Source organism: Cololabis saira, chromosome 5, assembly GCF_033807715.1.
Source record: "Cololabis saira isolate AMF1-May2022 chromosome 5, fColSai1.1, whole genome shotgun sequence".
NCBI classification, from domain to species: Eukaryota; Metazoa; Chordata; class Actinopteri; order Beloniformes; family Belonidae; genus Cololabis; species Cololabis saira.
Genome location: NC_084591.1, coordinates 26,227,910 through 26,247,226, shown reverse-complemented (window position 1 = coordinate 26,247,226; position 19,317 = coordinate 26,227,910). Strand labels below are relative to the sequence as shown.

The 19,317-nt window shown below is 40.7% G+C and overlaps 1 protein-coding gene across 2 annotated transcripts in view; it reads right to left on the bottom strand.

Annotated features, from left to right (window-relative positions):
- Nucleotides 1-19,317, bottom strand: part of tspan9a (tetraspanin 9a) — a 229,208-nt gene that overhangs the window by 74,661 nt on the left and 135,230 nt on the right. The window contains exon 3 of one of the 2 annotated variants that reach the window (XM_061721380.1): nt 9,588-9,667. In XM_061721380.1, coding sequence (XP_061577364.1) covers nt 9,588-9,650 — 63 coding nt within the window. In that variant the 5' untranslated portion in view covers nt 9,651-9,667. Of the gene's footprint in view, nt 1-9,587; nt 10,648-19,317 lie in introns of those variants that run through there. The other variant, XM_061721379.1, reaches the window with a different exon arrangement.

Below are 19,317 nucleotides of genomic sequence, written 5' to 3'. Positions count from 1 at the left end.
TAAATGTGTCCCTTACATATTTAAATCTTTCTGCCATTTCTGCCAATTTTTCTTTTTTTTTTTTACAAATCATTTCCATATTTGTCCTAATGAGAAAAACAAAAATGACATGTTATGGTGACACAAAAAGCTAGAGAGAGAGAAATACAACAACATCTGAGAGCGTGGGGTGATTCACCTCTCAGGGAGCTGTTATCAAGGATCAGTGTGTTCACCTCTCTTGCTCCAGTGAAGACACCCTCCCCTTTCTCCCTCCCTTCATGCTTCACTTCTTCCCACCAGTGAAAAGTACAGCATCTTGGGTTCTGCCAGTCTGTCCTCTCAGAAGGGGACTGGAAGAGAAATCTGTCCCACCCCATCTGTCCTTGTTCACTTGTGAACAGTGCTCAAAGAAGAATATGCAACCAGTGAGACAGCACTCAAAATGTGGGTATAATGGAGGTCTAAAATTGTAGCCAGTAAACACCGTGTGTGATGTGGAGGGGACATTAATGGCTGAACCTACAAATGGACGTCTGAAATGATTACTGGATTGAGCACAGTGGTGGGGATTCGTCCCATCACACTCCACCGATGAGTGCATGCACAGCCAAAAGGTCTAGGTTAGTAATTAATCTGGTTCATTGTAGCTGAATGAGATTATCTAGTTAAGGTGAAGTTGACCTTATAATGAACTCATTCAATGAGCCTCTTTACCTAACTTCAGTGTGCCCACACCGTGCTCCACTGGCTCTCTTTTCGCAGCCATCTAAACTGACCTGTCCCTAAAGTCTTAGTGGCTTAATAAGAAAATTGGAGGCATCTGTGCAGAAATAATAATAACTGACAGGCAGTGCGAATTACTCATTGCAAGTGAATGGGCTCTCTGCACCAATTTTCCCCTTTATTTGTTATTTAATTAACAGTTTCCTGCAACTGCACATGGATACAGTTATGTTTGCAATTTAAAAAGAGAAGTTATAATATTACTTATGGTAGTAGTAGTAGTAAAAAAGATATATATTTAAACTCAAATGGCCTGTATCAAAATTGTTTACTTGAATAATTGATAATGCAATAATTCCTATTGTCTCTATCTCAAAGACACACATTTTTATAATTACCTGCTCATCACTTTAGCTAAAAAAGTATAATTTCTGACAACTTTACCACAAGGCTCATGCATTTCTTCAACACAATAAAGTCACCAGGTCTGCTCTAAAGAGAAACATGCCTCAGTGTTCCAGATACACTACTGAAGTGATGGAACAAGGCTAGAGTTTCATGTTTCCTTTTAAAACAGGATCCTGCTTCCTTCCGGCTACCAGACTGCTTCCAATTTCAGATTTCACAAGACATAAAAACACAATATCTTCTGAAACAGAACAGATGCGAAGCAAGTTCTCTTTGATGTATGGAAATACAACTGGTAATTGAAAATTGTTGTGAAATAAACAAGTGGAACCAATTACTTTAGTTGTGTGATAAGACTCAGTCAAAGTGAAGAGGACAGGCCAATGCTCTGCAGTGATAAGAGAGATGATGAATCTACATGCAGGTAGAAACAGTAATAAGTCCTTATTAGGTTTACACTCTGCCAGTCTGTTATCTTGGTTCCGTAGCGGTGACGGATCTTGACTGCTTACTGCATTTCCCTCTGCAGGGAGAATATCAGAGCGTGTTGTGAGCACACCTCATGCACATCAAATAAGACTCAAGCTTGAATTGGATCAGACGTAACGAGAACACTGCAACAACTTCCTCTGATGAAGATCTGGGTTTTACTCTGGAAACAAAAAGATATGGCATCTATTTCAAATCACAACAAACAGCTGAATACATTTTTCAGATGGATTGAATTTTACACCACATTCTACATAAAACTACAGTTTTTCTCAATGTTTAATGGAATTCCATCTAAGAAGCTACAATATGCTGATTGTATGACTGAGCTTGAAGGCAGCTGGGTAACCTGCAATGCTTCAGCTCAATACATCAATACGTGAGCTAATGTTTAAGACATAAATCTGTCTTTCATTTGTTTTCCCCAACAATGTGGAGTGTTGGAGCCATGCTGGAGCTGTGTCCTGGCCTCATTACCATTCAGGCAGTAAAAGCATGAGTCCCTGACCCAAATTTAAAATGACAGGTTTAAAATATACACTCTCAAAGTCAATCTGTTCATATTTGATGCTTATGTCCATCTATTGTGTTGTATTTTCCCAGGTTGTCCTCGGTCTTTAACTGTTTAGTGATGGGAAGGAGAGTGCTGAGTGAAAACACACTCTCAAGCATGATATGTGGGTTGTTTGAGTGGGTTTGCTGTGGGAAAAGAAGCAGGTCCTATTGAATAAACTCCAGGTAGCAACCCCAGGGAAATTGGGCTTGGAGCCAGGCATGGACGTACCTCAGCCAACAGCTTATAACTTCTGAAGAATTGAGAAGGACCCAAAACACTAAAGATCTAAATCTGATGGATTTAACGGCAAACAGAGTTCTAATCTCCCCCTGGAAACAGTTTTTTATATGTGACTGATTCAATGGGAAATAAAACATATCTGTCAAATAAAATAAAACCACAATTTAATGCATATTAAGATTGTATATAAACACATCTTTATCTGTTATGAAATCACAAGAAAAATCTTAAACATCCTTGCTCTGGAAAGACCAAAATGAAAAAAACATAAATAAATCTTGGCCTCCTCACCAGGGCTGGTGTTTAGGAACAACTGGGAACCATTGATTTAACTGTAGTCTGCTGGAAAATGCTCAGTAGTTGACCTCGAAAACTGCTCTAAAAGTTTATATCGAATGCAGGTGTGCATTGATTGGACATCCTGAAGTTGGAAAAAAATGGGAAAATAGATAGGCACTCTTCCAACATATGGACAAATGCATTGCCTAAAAATGTAGTTGATTTAAAAGAATGCTTGTCTCAAAGCAAACACGATGCTGCTCTAAGTTCAAATAAATATGAAAGAAAATGGTTTGCATATAAAAGCTGATTGTGTTCTGCATTAGTGGAAATGGTTAACAAAGCATTATGAAGCTGTAATGTATGTTAAGAGATGCCTGTCCCAGACAAAGACTGCAGCAGCCAAAGCTTGTGCTCAAATGAGAGAGCTCAATTTGTTTGTTTGTCTTTCTACTGTGCTAAACCCCAACAAGTCCAAAACATAGTATGATAAATAGTAAAGGACATGCGAAAAGAAATAACTGAACACATTTTCAAAGAGGGGTTTTTAACTACTTTTTTCTTTCACTCTGTTTGTATTAAATTGAATTCAACAATGACATGTGAAATTGCTCTGGTTGCAGAGATTAGACTGCCTTTGTTGATATTTTTAGCATCTATAGCAGCCTTGTTTGGGGTGTGCTCTAACACAAAACACTCAAAAACCTTTCTGATCAATAAACCAAACACATGACCTATGGTAATACTTTCTCTGTTACAGTTCAGCAATATAAACACGTTATTGACTACACAACACGGATGCTGCCTTCCCCATCGCCTGAGGTGCACAATTTGGCAGATAGTCATTACAAAAGATTCTGCTTATGAGTGCAAAACGAATGGCGCTCATTGTTCGCGCATTCTCTCTGCTCAACCCGTCTGACCTGTATTTGGAAAAGAAAGTTATGTTTCACAAGCTGGGGCCCTGAAAGATGGATGAATCTTTAGGTTGAGACACAGTATAGGTGATCTTGATGAGATATTGAAGAAACTAACATCATGATGCCAACAATTTGGGCTGCTCTTTGTCTCTATAATCTAGCGTTAAGGTGCCTTTCATGGTCAAAGCTAAAAGGTCATATGAGATCATTGGCTCCATACTAGCCCCAGTGCAGCACAAATGAGTAAAGAAACACGATGGATGAGGTAGTCAATGTGCTGCAGCTCCTGTTCCTCACAGCTACTGTTTTGTTAGATGCATCTGAATGGTTCACCTGTTTCTAAAAATCAGCACCACACAGCTAAGACCAGTGGCAGCTGGTGCTCAAAACAGAGCTTGAAGCATATAGTTTTAAATGTAAGAAAGCAAAGGGCCATATTTCTGTATAATGTATTTCAATACATTTATCTGATAAGTGGTTACTCTTTTAATGTTTTTTGCAGTTGTAGCGACCACAAAAACTCTGATTGAAAATAACTGAAATCCACTGATCCCCCGGTCTCATGCTTGATGTGAACAGTGGGCGCACCCTGATTGCACAGCTGAATTTATCAGCTTGTCTGAGAGACATCAGTCTTATAAGAAAGTATAAAATGTTCTTTTTGATATTGAAATTTTTAAAATGAATTTTCTATGACTTGAAATGGATATACAGTGTGAGGAGGCTTTTTTAAAAAGCTCTATACTAAATTATTTACTCACTGGAAAAAAGAAAAAAATCCCATCACATTCAAACAGGGATCAGAGATGGGTTCAGGATCTTAATTTCCCTGGAAAAGCACCACCTCCCAACTGCACTGAAGTGCAAAATGCTCCTCCAGCTCTCCTGCTGTATTACCTTAACCCCCTAGAGTGAAACACAGCAGCTCCACATCCCAACTGATATGCAACATGAGCTAATGAGCTGAGAGGCACGAAACAACACGGAGATCGAAGCAGCTGGAGAGAGAGGTGCAAATTAAAAGAATCTCCAAAATAATCTAGTGGACAAATGAACATCCATGGAGACATCTACATCTACCAAGCAGGTCAACTAACCTGTAAAATGCCTGAGTTCCTGTATTGGAAACATTAAATCCAATACTTGAACACAATTTATATGAATATATCATTGTTGTTTTTACAAATATATTGGAGAAAATGTTAAGATAAAACTATGACACAAATAGGATTCTGAAAACATGCAGCTGTGATTGTTTATTTTCTCCAGAAGAGATGTTGACTTTATAAATGAGGTAAGACAGCCAGGTTAAGACTGATCTTTTTTTTTATTCTTTTTTTTGCCATTTCGAATCAGCTCAAGTACCAAGCGTTCACAGTTGTTTGATTGATTTAAATAAATATATTCATTTGACAGTTTCACATACATTCTTCGTCATGAGCGAACCCAAGTCTCATCTATGTACCAGTTTCCTTGTTCAGCCTGTCAGTGACTGATGGAGTTAAGCACATCTATTTGTGATAAAAGAGAAGTAAAAAGTAAAGTTGTTTACTATAATGCAGTCTCTTGGGCCATTACTGATGACTGAGCTTTTCACAAACCAATATAATAAAAAAACAGGCAAATTGCTTGAGCTGCTTAGACTGAAACCCCAGGGTGTTCCAGTCCAAGATAAAGCAAAGAAGTGGTTTGGATGAATATATAAAGTCAGACGTTCACACATACTTTTGAACTCACGCTTCTTACAAACCACTCTAAGTCTGTCTATAGTTCTTTGTAGCATTAAAGCACAGGTATATCTGAAACCTTAAAAGTCAAATTCAGTGATTAAATCGATAGTGAACCTAATCTTTTGGTCCCTTGGACCAAATGGTTTATAAATCCTCCAGCAATCCCCTAAGTAAGCATAGGAATTCATGAATGTTAAACACATTTGGTTTTCTCCCGCTCTCACAGAAGACCAGGTTTGATACTACTGCTCTTGTTTCTGTAGGACAGGAATTGATGCTTTCTCTTTACAGATGAATATTAAACAAAGTTTGATACGACATGATAATGACACGGCTGGGGTGGGCCCATGCATTTACCGTATGACCTGTCTTTCACGGTACAAAATGATGCTGCTTGTGATCTGGTAAACTGAGAGGAGTTTCTACTCCATTTTTGCATCTTACATTATAAATGTTCAGTGTTACTGGGCAAGGTAAATAAAAACAGCAGTGCACAGCCAAGTGAATACTGAATTAGTTTAGCAGTGGATGCTTTGAGTACTGAAAGAGCACTACACAATAATAAGATGAAATCCTTGCTCCCAGCAAGAACACCAGCAATGATACGCTTTCTAGACTGGCACCAATAAGACTTAACATCAATTACCCTGTAAAGCTGGTCGAACAGACTCTGAAAGTGAGTTTGGGAAAGGCAACACAACAGATTCTCTTCCCAAGTAAATTGCACTTTGTCAAACATTGTCATAGTGCAAAGGACATTTGCTTAGATGATGTTGGCTTTCGCATTGAGCTTTCCGAAAGAGCTTCGCCCTCAATCCTGAACTGCACAGCCCAATACTGCTATAATTTGCCCGAAACTCCCCCCCGCAGCCCAGACTCTTCTAATCCCTCATAAGAAAGAGAAGCCAGATGGTCACGGACAACTGCTGGAGAAGGGGGGCTAATGATGAGCGCATGTATGGAGATGCCTGGAGTGCCTGCCACTGTTTACCTTGTGTTTCAAGTTACCAGAGTGAGCTCCGAGCAGTGGACGGTGACTGCACTTCTGAGGAAGGCGGATATCTTATGTGTGACTGTGGAGTGAGCCCTGTAAGACTGAAAAGACATGTGGGGTACCTGGTGTCTGATTACTGAACTACATCAGTTTTCAGATGAGATGTTAGATGTTAAGAGCCAACCTCAAGTCCAGCTTTGGTAACTGAGTGCCAGGGACATTACAGTCCTACGGGTGACCAGATACAACATACATCTCACCCTTACCCCTATGAACCCTAAGCCTATTTTGCTCATCCTAGCATTCTCTTATCAACGTCCTCAGATTTGGGGACTTTAAGGTTTTGAGGGTGACAGCCAGAGTGCTTGGGTACAATATCCGACTGAAGACTGAACCCCTCAAGGCTGAATTAAGCTTCTGCGTCACACCAACGCAGAGCACACGCCGCAGCCGGGACGCCGTATTGAACCCTTCGGACTTCACCGTCTCTCCATTTGGTCGCGGTGCAGTAACCCCGCGACCGCTAGTTAGCAATCTTTTTCTTTCTTCAAAAAACCAAAATAAAAAAAAATCACACAAACGAAGAAAAGAGCCCTTAAAGTTCACGACTGCTTCAAACCGGAAACCGGAAATGCGTTGCTCCCAAGTGAACCAATCACAGCCCTCTCCGTCTGCGTGTGGTCTGCGTCGCTCGGCACGTAGTTACAATTTTCGGGAGGTGCACGTCAGTGACGGCGCAGGTGACGGCGTGTGGTCTGCGTGGACGAAAACCACACGCCGTAGGCACAGCGCAGTTTTGATGCAGAACCATATTTCCGCCTTCACTGATGACTGAACCCTTTATTGCACTTTTCACTATCAAACTGGAGCCGTTGCCCCAGAATCCACACTTCCGCGTGACTCCCGATGATCTGCAAACTGTCATGCTGGCTGAGCTGCCATATTACCTCACCCTCTTACCATGGGAAGCTTGTTGAAATGTCATTAAAATGATGTAGTAGGAAGAGGAAGACAATAGTATCAATGTATTGGAATTAAAGAATGTATGGTGGTTTGTCATCATATGAGCATTGACTGGGTAAAAATTCAATTAGTGCTCAGCAGGGGGGTGAGTTGTGCTGTAGAACATTTCACAGCCATTTCAAGTTCCTTATGCCCCCTCCCATGAGGCAAGCACACTCATGCACAAAAGAGAAAGCTTCTGCATATTCTCAGGACAACTGTGAACTACTTCCAAGAGCCCAGGCACCATGTCTACGGGAGGCCTTAAAATCCAAATCCTCTTTTCTACCTTCGTATTAGTGGCGTGCAGCAGCCAGTTATTAGCGGAGGGGTTTCACCACTGAGGCGGGTTCAGCATAAACTGAGCCTGGAAAGACTCAGGGTTGTAAAAGCCCTCACGCAAATCCTCCCGGGACTGGCTCTTAAGGAGCAAGTGGATTAATGACTTTGTAACCTCTGCTAAAAACTGACCTATATGCACTTCGTCAGCTTCTGATCTATCATCAGTGGAGCTAGACAAGATAACAGAGGAGACTTATGGTGGCCCCGTGTTTGTCGCGCGTCAAGTACAGGTTTGAGCCGCCGTACCCAGGAATCAGCAGAGAGCGTTTTATGATGTGTGCAACTTTTAGCCTGTTTTCTTATTACATGAATGTACAACAGAGAAAGTTCTGTCCACATCTATTCAAAGCAGTGTCCCAAATAGCTTGAAAGTGGTGGGAAATTGAATTTGGCCAGGTGGCTAACATCATGCCAAAAGAGTAGAAGCAGCAACCCGCAAAGCATTTTTTTTCCAAATTAAAACAATTTTAATGCCATTACACAGTTGTACTCCATTTCAACCCATTTAGGTTTTGCTCTAACAAACACCCAGTATTGTGTGTGTGTGTGTGTCTGTGTGTGTGAGTAATCTAACCACTCAATAAATGACATCCAGTTGAAACGGTAGTGACATCAGAACTTGCTACTTATTGGGGCTCTCACACTTACTGGGGCTTACTGAGTTGAGGATCACACTAAGTCAATGTCTGGCATAATGAACTCATCATGACCCATCCATCCCATTAGACAAACACTGAGGGACAATATAAAGCTTTTTTTTGTATATCTGCCCATCGCTCTCATCGCTGCCTCTGTGATCTGGGTTAAGATATATCCATTGAATCAAGGCAATGTCATCCAGTAGCAGAATGGTCCACACCTTCAGTCATGAGTTTGGCCAGCAGATATAGTGTCTGTTTTTATATATGGAATAGGTAGTAGGATAGATTTGGATTTGATGTGGAAACCCTGTGTGTATGTGTATGTGTATGTGTGTGTGTGTGTGTGTGTGTGTGTATGTGTGTTTTAAATACTACTCTGCTCACAGCTGTGCTCAGGCTAATGCCACCACTGTGTCCCAGTTAACAGGGCTCCATACGTACAATAATATTATGGGCCTTGGTTGATGGAGTCCCCACTGTTGGGATGTTTTTACACTTAACGCTTCACTGCATCCACACAAAAGCCTTTTCCCCCATAACCCATAAGCGTTATAATCCATTCTGTAAACATTCAAAGGATGCCCACGTGTACAAGTATCGCCCGTGCATGGGTACACGCCGCACAACCTGCTGCATACTTACAAAGAATGAAAAAAAAAAGAGAGTACAAACAGAATTACTACTGTCGGTGTAAACTATACATTTAAAAGACAATTAAGTCTTTGGATTTGATCATTGCAGTTGCATAATTTCATTACGATAGATGCTGCAGTTGCTCTACTGTTGATCAAGGCTTCATTGAAGAGTAAATGGTAAAGTGAAGCACGCAAATCCAATCCCATGAATGTATCGCCAACAAGCCTAGCTATTTCCCCACAGTATTCTATCACTTGCATAAAAAACCTGTGCAATTCAGCTCCACGTTCACTGTAAATGACACCCCGCTAAATACAAAAGGAGGCCTGGTGCAATGCCACACACTCTGTCATAGCATCCAGGAATAGTAACTTGCACAGAGAGGAATAAGCATAAACACGCTGATGTAATTAGAAACGCATGATTGCCCTGACAGCCATCATTGTGTCATACAGTACTGTTTCCTGTATGACATAAAAAAAAGAAAAAAAAAGTATTAAACACTAAGCTTTTACATGTAAAATTATATGGAATCCCTCATGCTTTGTCAGCCTAATCTCAGATGCCATACAACAACCCCATCAACAGGATGAAATGTCAGCAACCATGCAAGAAAAAGTAAGAAAAAGATAATGAGCTACTTACCCAAAAGATGAGATTGAAGACGAACATCATATACTTCAAGCAGCAAAGGCAGCCTCTCGCCATGTTGCACTTCTTGAATTCTAAAAGGAACACAAATGATAGATCCAGGTAAAAGACCACGTATTTGCTGCCTTTGGGGGAGCTGTACTTGTTGTTGGACTTGTCTCCGGCACTGGCGTCAGCTGCCGCTCCAGCTTGTCCCTGCTGTGCGTTTTTGCGCGGCCCTGTGGAGCCGTAGAAAGCGCCGGCAGTGAAGCCGCGGCCGCCAAATGGGCGACCAGACGTGGAGGCTTGAGGAAAATCAGAGTCACGGCTATCTACGGAGGGGCTGCGGTGAATGGCTGACTCCTCACTGCTGGACTTCTCCATGCTCTGGGGCTGCAGCTGATGATACGGAGCTCTCTGACGCACAGTCTAACATAGTCTCTGAGATGACAGGACAAAACAACTTGCGCTCCGAATCTCTACTCCTTCGCACTTTGAAGCAGTAAAGGTGAAAAAAAAAGGCACGCAGCTTCACCACTACGTCCACCTCAGAAAGTCTCTGTGAGTTGAACTTGAGCTGCACAGGTACGTTTGGTGCATGCAAGTGTCTTCTGTTCAGTGCCGCTGCCTTGCTCTGATAATCCTGAAGTAAGCTGTGCAGGAGAGTCCTTTGAGAAGCGTTACCCTTGCTGCTTTTTTCTGGGAAGAAGTTGCAGTGCTCCCTCCTGTAATATCACTCTCCTCCTTGCGCTGCTTATTGATGTGCCTGGCTGCGAGACCCCAGTGACTCTCAGCCGCTCCGCGCTCTCTTGCTGACTGGATAACTTTTACCTCTCCTCTTCTCCTGCCAATATCCTGCTCTTTCTCAGTCCTCTTCTTCTCTACATGTGCTGATGCACTCTCTCTTCACGTGCTCTATCTGTGTCCGTCTCTTTCTGACAGATCCTGTCCTCTCTAGTGAGCCATTCCGCTCTCAGTAGCCAAGTCCTCCGCACTGCCTGCGCTCTGCTCCCCCTATAACAGCACACTGGCTGATGTGCTATTATCGGCAGACTCAACTAACGGGCATTCCCTATCTCCCTACAAGAGCGTTGCCCTCCTTCCCCAGTCTCCCTTTCTCTCTCCCTCTACCTCAGCCCCTCCCCACTGCTGAGCAGATAGCCAATGCAGCAGCTGCAGTAAGACTCAGAGCTCCTCCTCTCCACTGCTCGTGTCTTTATTAAGCCCATCACTGTTTTCTCCTTTGACTACACATATTCAGCAATTTTACTTCATCGGGGGGAAATGGGAGGTCAGAGATGAGATCAGCTATATAAAACAAAGACAAAATATGAAGAGTAAAAGTATGTAAGCTGGAGGTGAGCAAGGCATTTTGCATGTTGTGTCAGGGTTTAGGGCAGTGAGGAGGAAATTCCAAGCAGGACCTCCAAGCTTTGAATGCCTATCTGCTGATGACATGACACCTGCAAATTTAAACATGCCAAAATAGCTTCCCACTTTTAAAAAGATATGTGGATGGTAACTTCTTTTGTCGCTATTGCAGCAAGTAAACTACAACCAAATTCAATGAATGAATGAAACCAATGAAGAAATGTGTGAATTCATCACACAATTGTGAAGCGTCAGACATCTACCACTAGATTAATCAGTACACAGAAAGAGGAAGGTGGCAACTATACTGAGCTGACGTCTTGCTCTTTGGGTTGTTCATCAACTTAGTTCACTCATCAGTCAGTCTATGCTGCTCAAGTTACTTGACAAGAACTTGCTTTAGTGGCATCTGAAGTGAAAAGAGGTGATTGACTTAAAAGTGCTGAATAAAGCTAAACTCTGCTGTTACATGCACCATCAGAACACCAGGCCAACTCAAGTAATATAACTGTAATACTTATATGTGCTTTCAATTCACATCTAGTGATTATTATGTATCAGTATAAAGTATCAGTATTTTGATTTTATGTACCTAAGGAATTCCCTTGTCTTAAAACTTCCTAGGTAAAATGTGCATTATAAAGACATGAAATAAGGGTTACCGAGCGAACACAGTCAGTAGACAGTACAAAACATCACAAGTCTTACAGTTTGTAAAGGGTTCTTTTAAGTTTAGTTATTAAAAATGAATGAAGAATGTGCCTGATTTTCCTCTTGGCCAGGGTGTTTTTGGAGGATGTTTAGTCTCACATGCAGACGATGCCTTGTACCAGCAATTTAACAGTTCATTCACTCCTGACAAAAAAAACTGAAGAAAAAAAACAAACTCAAGTGTATTTATCTGCATATTGAAATCTTAAGAAGGCAGCATTTCACATGATTAAGATTTGTTCCTCATGACTACGGGATCCACATCTACGCGGGAAATATTCAGTTCATGGTGGTATGGGTTCCCATCAGCCTCATTGATCACATGAAGGAACAAAGGCCATTAAATCAGACCCAACGCATCCTACATCAGTGCTGTCCTTTCTGGGACTTAGACACATTTGTCAGCGCTCAGTGGGACTCTCCGCCTACATGATACTGATTGCCAGTAGCCTAAAGAACACATTCCAGTCTACACAAATCTGTCCCTAAGAGTAACAGGATTCTGTCGGCACTGCTGCATTTGCTTGAACGGGGCAAATCAAGACTCTGGAGGAACTGATGACTCTGACGTGACAGAGGGGAGTTTGTTCTTAAAGATGAAATGGGAAAAAAAAAAAAAAAAAAAAAGAAAAGTGTAACGGCATTAGTGAACAGTCCAGGGAAGAGAGCCTGAAATCAGACAGAAAGGGTGAGTAGGATGACGCTACAAAGAAATAACTGAAATGATTACAGCTGAAAGGCAACCAACTGTGAAGTGCTTTGGAGCATGCTCCACAAAACGTAATGGGACACAAACACTTAACCCTGCATGTGTGCTAAACCACTACAGTCAAGTAATGACTTATTAGTGCAATCATGAAGGGGTGTGTAAATGAATATATTTATTAAGAAAAACAAAGCAAAAATAATAATAATGTAGATGTTTTGTGTGTTTTCCCCCTTGCATAATGTACTGCTCTACCTCAAGACTCTGCCCGTGCACTCCAGAAATGTGTCTATGTGCTAAATTATGTTCTGCTTCTGCATCTCTGCACTCAGATCCGCTGCTGCATGTGCAAATGTTCTGCACTCCAATTGGAGGGTTTCCCTTTGTACTCTGGCTTCCTCTGTATTAAAGCTCCATTCCTGGATTTTAGCTTTTTGTCTTCCGATGGCAGCGAAAGAGCAGAATGCCTGAAACCACAGAGGAGTAAAAGACATTTGTATGTGACACAGTAAATCTGGGAGCAAAAGGGAGGTTTTGAGTTTAACGGAGCACTCTTGCTCACATGCTGGGGCTTTTGGAGTATGACAGCAAAGTTTTGAGTTTTGAGAGAAGTACAACATCTGAGCGTAAAAGTACGACAGTCACTCAAATCTAAAAGATAATTAAACAAATCAAATTATTGTCTCGATGAATATATCAACATACGTCCAAATTGAAGTGACATTAGTATTAAGTGAGCAGGATAGTGTTATATGTATTAAACCGACTTCATGACTAGCAGTGAAACAAAGATCTTAAATTGCATGTTTTTGACTCATCAATGACCCTAAAATTGGATTAATGTCTGAGGGTGGTTAGTGATGAATTATTCCTAAAGGGTATGATTATCAGTAATTTTACACTGACTCCACGCATATTGTCTTGCATTGCTGCAGTATATTTTGTCAGCTAAGCCAGTGCTCTTTTTAAAAAGCAGGGGGGAGATTTATCTCCCAGTGATGCAACATAAATCTGAAAGCTGTCACGGGGATATTAAAGGGATATTCTCTTGGTTTGGTCTTATGAAAGAAGCAGCAGCAGCTTGACATAAAGCTATTTAGTCCCTATTGTTGGTTACTCTCCCAAAAACCTACGTGAAACAGGAAAATCTCAGTTTCCAGTAAGGAAACTGGATCGCTTATTCATCAATACGTTCCTATGACTTTAAATCTACGACACAAGTCAATTGTCTAACACCAGCATTTAAAGATCATATAGATGAACAAGTTTACATTGTTAATTCTAGCAGGTAGTCATTCTCCACCAGTGTGTAGTGTCCTTAATGCCATAATAAATATTAAATAATTGGTAAAAAACAACAGATGCTTCTAAAGAAAATTAAAATAACATGAATGAAGACTATGGGCCCGATTTACTAAGATCCTAAATAAAGAGTACTAAATTGCGTGTGCACTGAAAAAGTTTGCGCGTGCAGTTGTTGCGTGGTTTGCGGGTGATCAACTAAGATTGCGTGCGCAATTGATAACAGGTGCAAACTGCAGTATTTAAATGAGGTGTTGCGCGTCTTACGTTTGCGCCATGGAGAGTCTGGATGGAAAGCACAGTCACAAGTCACAAGCGCAAAATGAAATTGAACGAGTTGGAGTTAGAGATATTAGTGGAAGAGGCAAATAAACACATTCATGAACTACAGCAAAGAAATTTAAACATTACCAAAAGAAACGCAATATCGGAGAAAACCTGCGATAGAATAAATGCAGTTGGTAACACAAAAAATGGAAAAACGTCCGGTTTTTCATATTTCAATTTTAGGCACAGATCAAAAATACGAAATAGAAAAACGGGCCACAGGACCGAATTTGATTTTAATATTGAATTGGTCGGGTTTACGTGACCCGGCGGTGCTCGGCATGATCTGAGGAGAAAAAGACATCAGACACAGAGCTGGAGAGCGCTTTGATTCATCTATTTATGAGTTATGTTTTTATTCAGATGTCCACAGTATATTGCAAATATTATATATTATATAGCAAACACTGACAGTAAATGTGTGACAGACGGGACCGTAATCCGAAAGAAGAGAAGTGTTCAGAACAGCGCACAGCGCACACTACAGGCTGATTTATGGTTCCGCGTCACACCAACGCAGAACCGTCGGCGTAGGCTACGCGGCGACGCACGCCGCACCGCGACCCTATGCGTCGGCTACGCCGTCGATTTAACGCAGAACCATAATTCAGGCGAAGCTGCAGTCTCTGCGCTGATGCTGACACAGCGGGACGGAGCAGATTTGGTCATGATGTTTAACCTGTGTTTTGTGATTAATAAGCACGGGTTTTAATTAAATGTAATTTACGAAGGATGATTTCACGTTCAATAAGATAAGTAATCAATAAAATACAAAGTTTTGGCACAAAGGCTTGGCCTGCTTGTGGGCGAGTGGAGGGGGGCACAATAAGAGAAGGTGCCAAAGATATAAGGCGAAGAACTAAAGAAAAAGTGGCCTTTAATAAAACTTGTGCAACCATTTTTAAAATAGCATGCAGCAGAATAAAGACTCTCTCTCTGCGTATTCTTTGATTTTGGATGTCGCCTCCTTGCCACAATAACAGCAGCAGCAGATTAGCACCTTCCTTTCGAACGTATTAAATACAGACGCAATCACAATACGCGCAATTACTTTCAGGCTTGGTAAATCTCATTGCGCGTGGTAAATGGAGCAATTTGCATCTTCCCCTCCCAGTATTTAGGATTTCTGCGCGGGTACGCCCCATATTGATTATTCATCAGGGCAAAAGTACTAACTGAATTGCGTGTGCAATTTTGCGCATTTCAGAGACGCAATCCTCTTTGCACGCTGTTAGTAGATCAGCTGGCACTTTGGTTTGCGGGTGCTGTCAAGTTTGCACACGTTTTAACACACGCAAACCTTTAGTAAATCGGGCCCTATGTCTCTTGACTACTCCCCCCGAAAGAGCTGGAGGAAGTGTCTGGGGTGAGGGAAATCTGGGCATCTCTGCTTAGACTGCTGCCCCCACGACCCGGTTGTGGATAAGCGGAAGATGGATGGATGGATGGATGGATGGATGGATGGATGGATGGATGGATGGATGGATGGATGGACAAAAGAAACTCCACAATTCCAATATCTTCAACTAAGACAAGCGGTTTGGTTATTATGTAAAGCAGAAGAGGACAAGTTAGAATACAAATGCGGGATCATAACAAATTAAACCCCCTCCATGTTATATGGTGCTCTGCATTGGGAGCTGAAATATGCTTAGTGTGTTCATGGTGTGCTTTATCTCCAAGGCCAGAAAATGACAGATGGACGCCTAAGAGAATATTTCTAGATAGCTGATTAAACTCTGTGTGTCCAAGTGGGTTTGTTTCTGAAGTATTAGGTTTCTTTAGATAAATATCTTTAAATTTTCTATACGCCCCCCGAAATTTACATAGGTGCTTTTAATTATTCAATGTCATTATTTTTGGCATTATAGTTTTTGCTTAAGCATATTCATCAAAACAAAAATGATGCATTTCTGTTGTGAAATCATTAAATACAGGCAAGTGCACCCAAAACTAATTTAATCCAAAATGTCACTGCATTAATTAGTTTGGCTTCCTTCAAGACAGCTAAAATAATCATACATTGACATATCTGGAAGGCTTACAGGTGGGGATGGTCTTCTGTTTTTCTGATTAATACAGAACAGAAATACTCTTCTGCCTGCTGATGCAATTTTCATTTTGATGAAAAAAACACAAGGAAGGGAAAACTTAATTCAAGCTTTATATCTAAACCCCCTTTTTTACTTACAAAACGTCCCAAAACTCTTAGACAAGGTAAATTAATAAACAGAATCATCCATCATCACTTTTTCCTATTCAGGATAACGTGGGTCTGCAGGAGCCTATCAAGCTTTCTTTCCATTAAAGGTAGGGTACACCCTTTACAGATCACCATCGCATCAAAGGGCCACATATGAACAAACAGCCACAGAAGCTCATACAGAATAGAATAATAGAATAACTGAACTTGCTTGATTTTGGGCTGAGGCTCGCAAAGTACAACCCTGAGCCCAGATTCAAACCTGGTAACAGTGCTCATCACCAAGCTAACTCATAGACACAGTCGTTGATATTCAGCCAATAAATATCTGTGACATACCCACTGTAACTGAATTACAAGCCACACTCACAGAGTCATTTTACCCAATAAACATCAAGGAGTTAAAAATTCTGCCAATGATGTAAAATGTACACATTTCAACTTCTTTTTAAAAGGTGTTACAAAGCTTAAATGTCAGAAAGGCAAATACTGACTAATAATCTTTGCTCACGTTACACAAGGCATTAGTGCTGCACACCCTCGATCAATCAATCTGAAACGATATAATTTTGCAAGTAAAAGACTTGTAACGGGATCTAGGCGTGAACAAATGCTCGAGGCAAAAGGGTTCCTCCCACAAAATCTGTCCCTGCCAGTGACCCTCAGATCCTTTCAGGGTCGAGGCAGTTGCTGTGGGTGCAAACACACAACAGAGACAACACGACAAATGTGGACTACATGCTCAACTTTTGTGGAACACAAACAGTAACTGTTCCTGCTAAACAAACAGGAATATGAGAACATATTTGCATTGACCGATCAAAGAATACGCAGTGATGTCAATACGACTTAATAGGCTATTATTAATCTGGGTGTCTGCTTCATCTCCAATATCAAATTAAAATAAGACATCCAGCTGCTTTGATATTTATGGTTCTATGTTGCCCTTTTGTGATGATCTGAATGTTGCCCTCAGAGAACAGGCTGGACCGACAGATATGCAGTTTTTCAGTCATTCTTAGATAATTTGTGACCAAGAAGTCAATAAAGATGTCTGGAAATGGTGCTAATTAGGAATTTATGGCATCAAGCTTCCCTCAAGATCCAACTGTGCAAGCTTGAGAGATTTGCTGGTAACGATATAAAAGCTGGAGAGGATCAATCACGGCTTCTTAAGGTCAAATACTTTGCACATCTGAAAGTATGGAGTTTCTGTTACTGACCATGCAACTGCTAAACACAGCTCTTTCAGACATGATTACTTATTTTTTTAAACAAAATTACAGTTTTGTAATTATGGATATCTCTCCTGAGGTGGGAAAAACACTGGCTGTTAAACTGTGAGAACCAACAACTGAGAACTTAAGTTACATCTGTGGCACTTTTTCAGGACTTGATGGAAAAACAGCAAACACATACACGCACGGATGCCCATGTCAAAATTAAATGCATTCCAAGCTAGAAAACCCACAGTAGCTGTCCCTGCAGTCAAGCAGCAATCTAAACTTAATTCCTGCAAGCAAATCAATTTGAGTACAGGGATATATCCTAGGACGCAAGAGACAGCTATGAGAGTTTTACAGGTAAGAAGAGTTTACTCCACAAATTAAAGGATATTCATTAGCATTTAGATCAGAAAATATTTCTCTCCTTTGAAATGCAACGTGCAGAGGCCTTACTGTAAAGTCCTGTTCAATGAAGGCTAGAGCAGAGGGGTTACAGGCCTGTCTGGAGTAGTACAATTTATGAATCCCTGAGTACCTTCACAGATAAATCAAGAGCAGCATGGTGGATTAGAAGAGTTACATCCACCAGTGTCCTATATGCTTTGCACAAAATTTAAGAGAGTCATAACTTTCTGAATAGAATGAAATGTCAGCAATATCTTTACTCCAGTTTATTTGATATGTGTGAGCAAGTCTATGATTCCTTGGCCTGGTTATTGAGTCTGTCTTAATTATACTTGACTTTAGGGTCTTTCAAAAGTATGCCAAATTCCTTATTCAGTGCTGATTGTGAAGCTGCATGCGTCACTTTTCAAATACAGTAAAATCATCATGATTATTCTTTAACCATGTAAAATTATGTGTTTAAACTTCAGCAACTGCAATTTTTACAACTGCAATCAGTAAGATTTAAACTTTTACGACATTTATAGGGGGAATTTGAGCCAACAAGAGAGCAAGGAATAGGCTGACGTCACTGTGAGGAAGGGTATCCCATGGAGCTTGCAGGAGATGTGTTAAAATCTATGTGCAAAACCACAATCTGAATTGATAAGTCTTTTTTCATTAAATCATTCTCTGCTATCGGTAATACAGGCAAACTTCTGCCTGGATATACTAATAGATATCGTTCCCCGAGTTCATTCGTCATTTGTGTGTTCATGTTCTGAATAAATCACTGCACAAACAACTTGCATCTCTGTTTCTTCCTTTGTTCCATTTTTTCAAATAAATAACTTGAGTGTGGCTCATGGCGAAACCTCATTTCCCACACAGTTTGGGTGACAAAGGTGGTTTGAATATAAGTTGGGCGACTGAGTCATCGTCAGACTGCCTTGTGATATAACAGTTTTAGTTGTGTCTTCTGCACGGGGCAAGTCCCTGCATGTGGTATGGCCTGGTATCATTACAAGTAACATCTGTGAAAGAAGAAGTGATAACAGTATTAACACAAAGGAAAATAACTGGTCATTGTGTTATCTAAAATGGTTTACCAAGAGTCGTGTTAAGGCAATTGGATATTGTTATTTTACTTTTGTTTGATGTGCATGTTGAGTTTGGCGCTGTTCCTCGCCACTGGAACACAGTGGTTATTGTTCATTGATATACTGTATGATAATGACGTTGGAAAATTAAATAGCTAATTTGTGAGGTACATTGAGACTGAGCTGTTAAAGAACACTCAGTCTCAGTGTCTAATTACACACATGATTTGCAAATGCACACATTGTCACAAATGTGAAACTATGGGGAAATTGCTCTATTGTTGTTATGTTTTAATAAAAAAATAATGAATAAATAAGGAGAAGGACAGACAGAAAGAAAGAAAGAAAGAAAGAAAGAAAGAAAGAAAGAAAGAAAGAAAGAAAGAAAGAAAGAAAGAAAGAAAGAAAGAAAGAA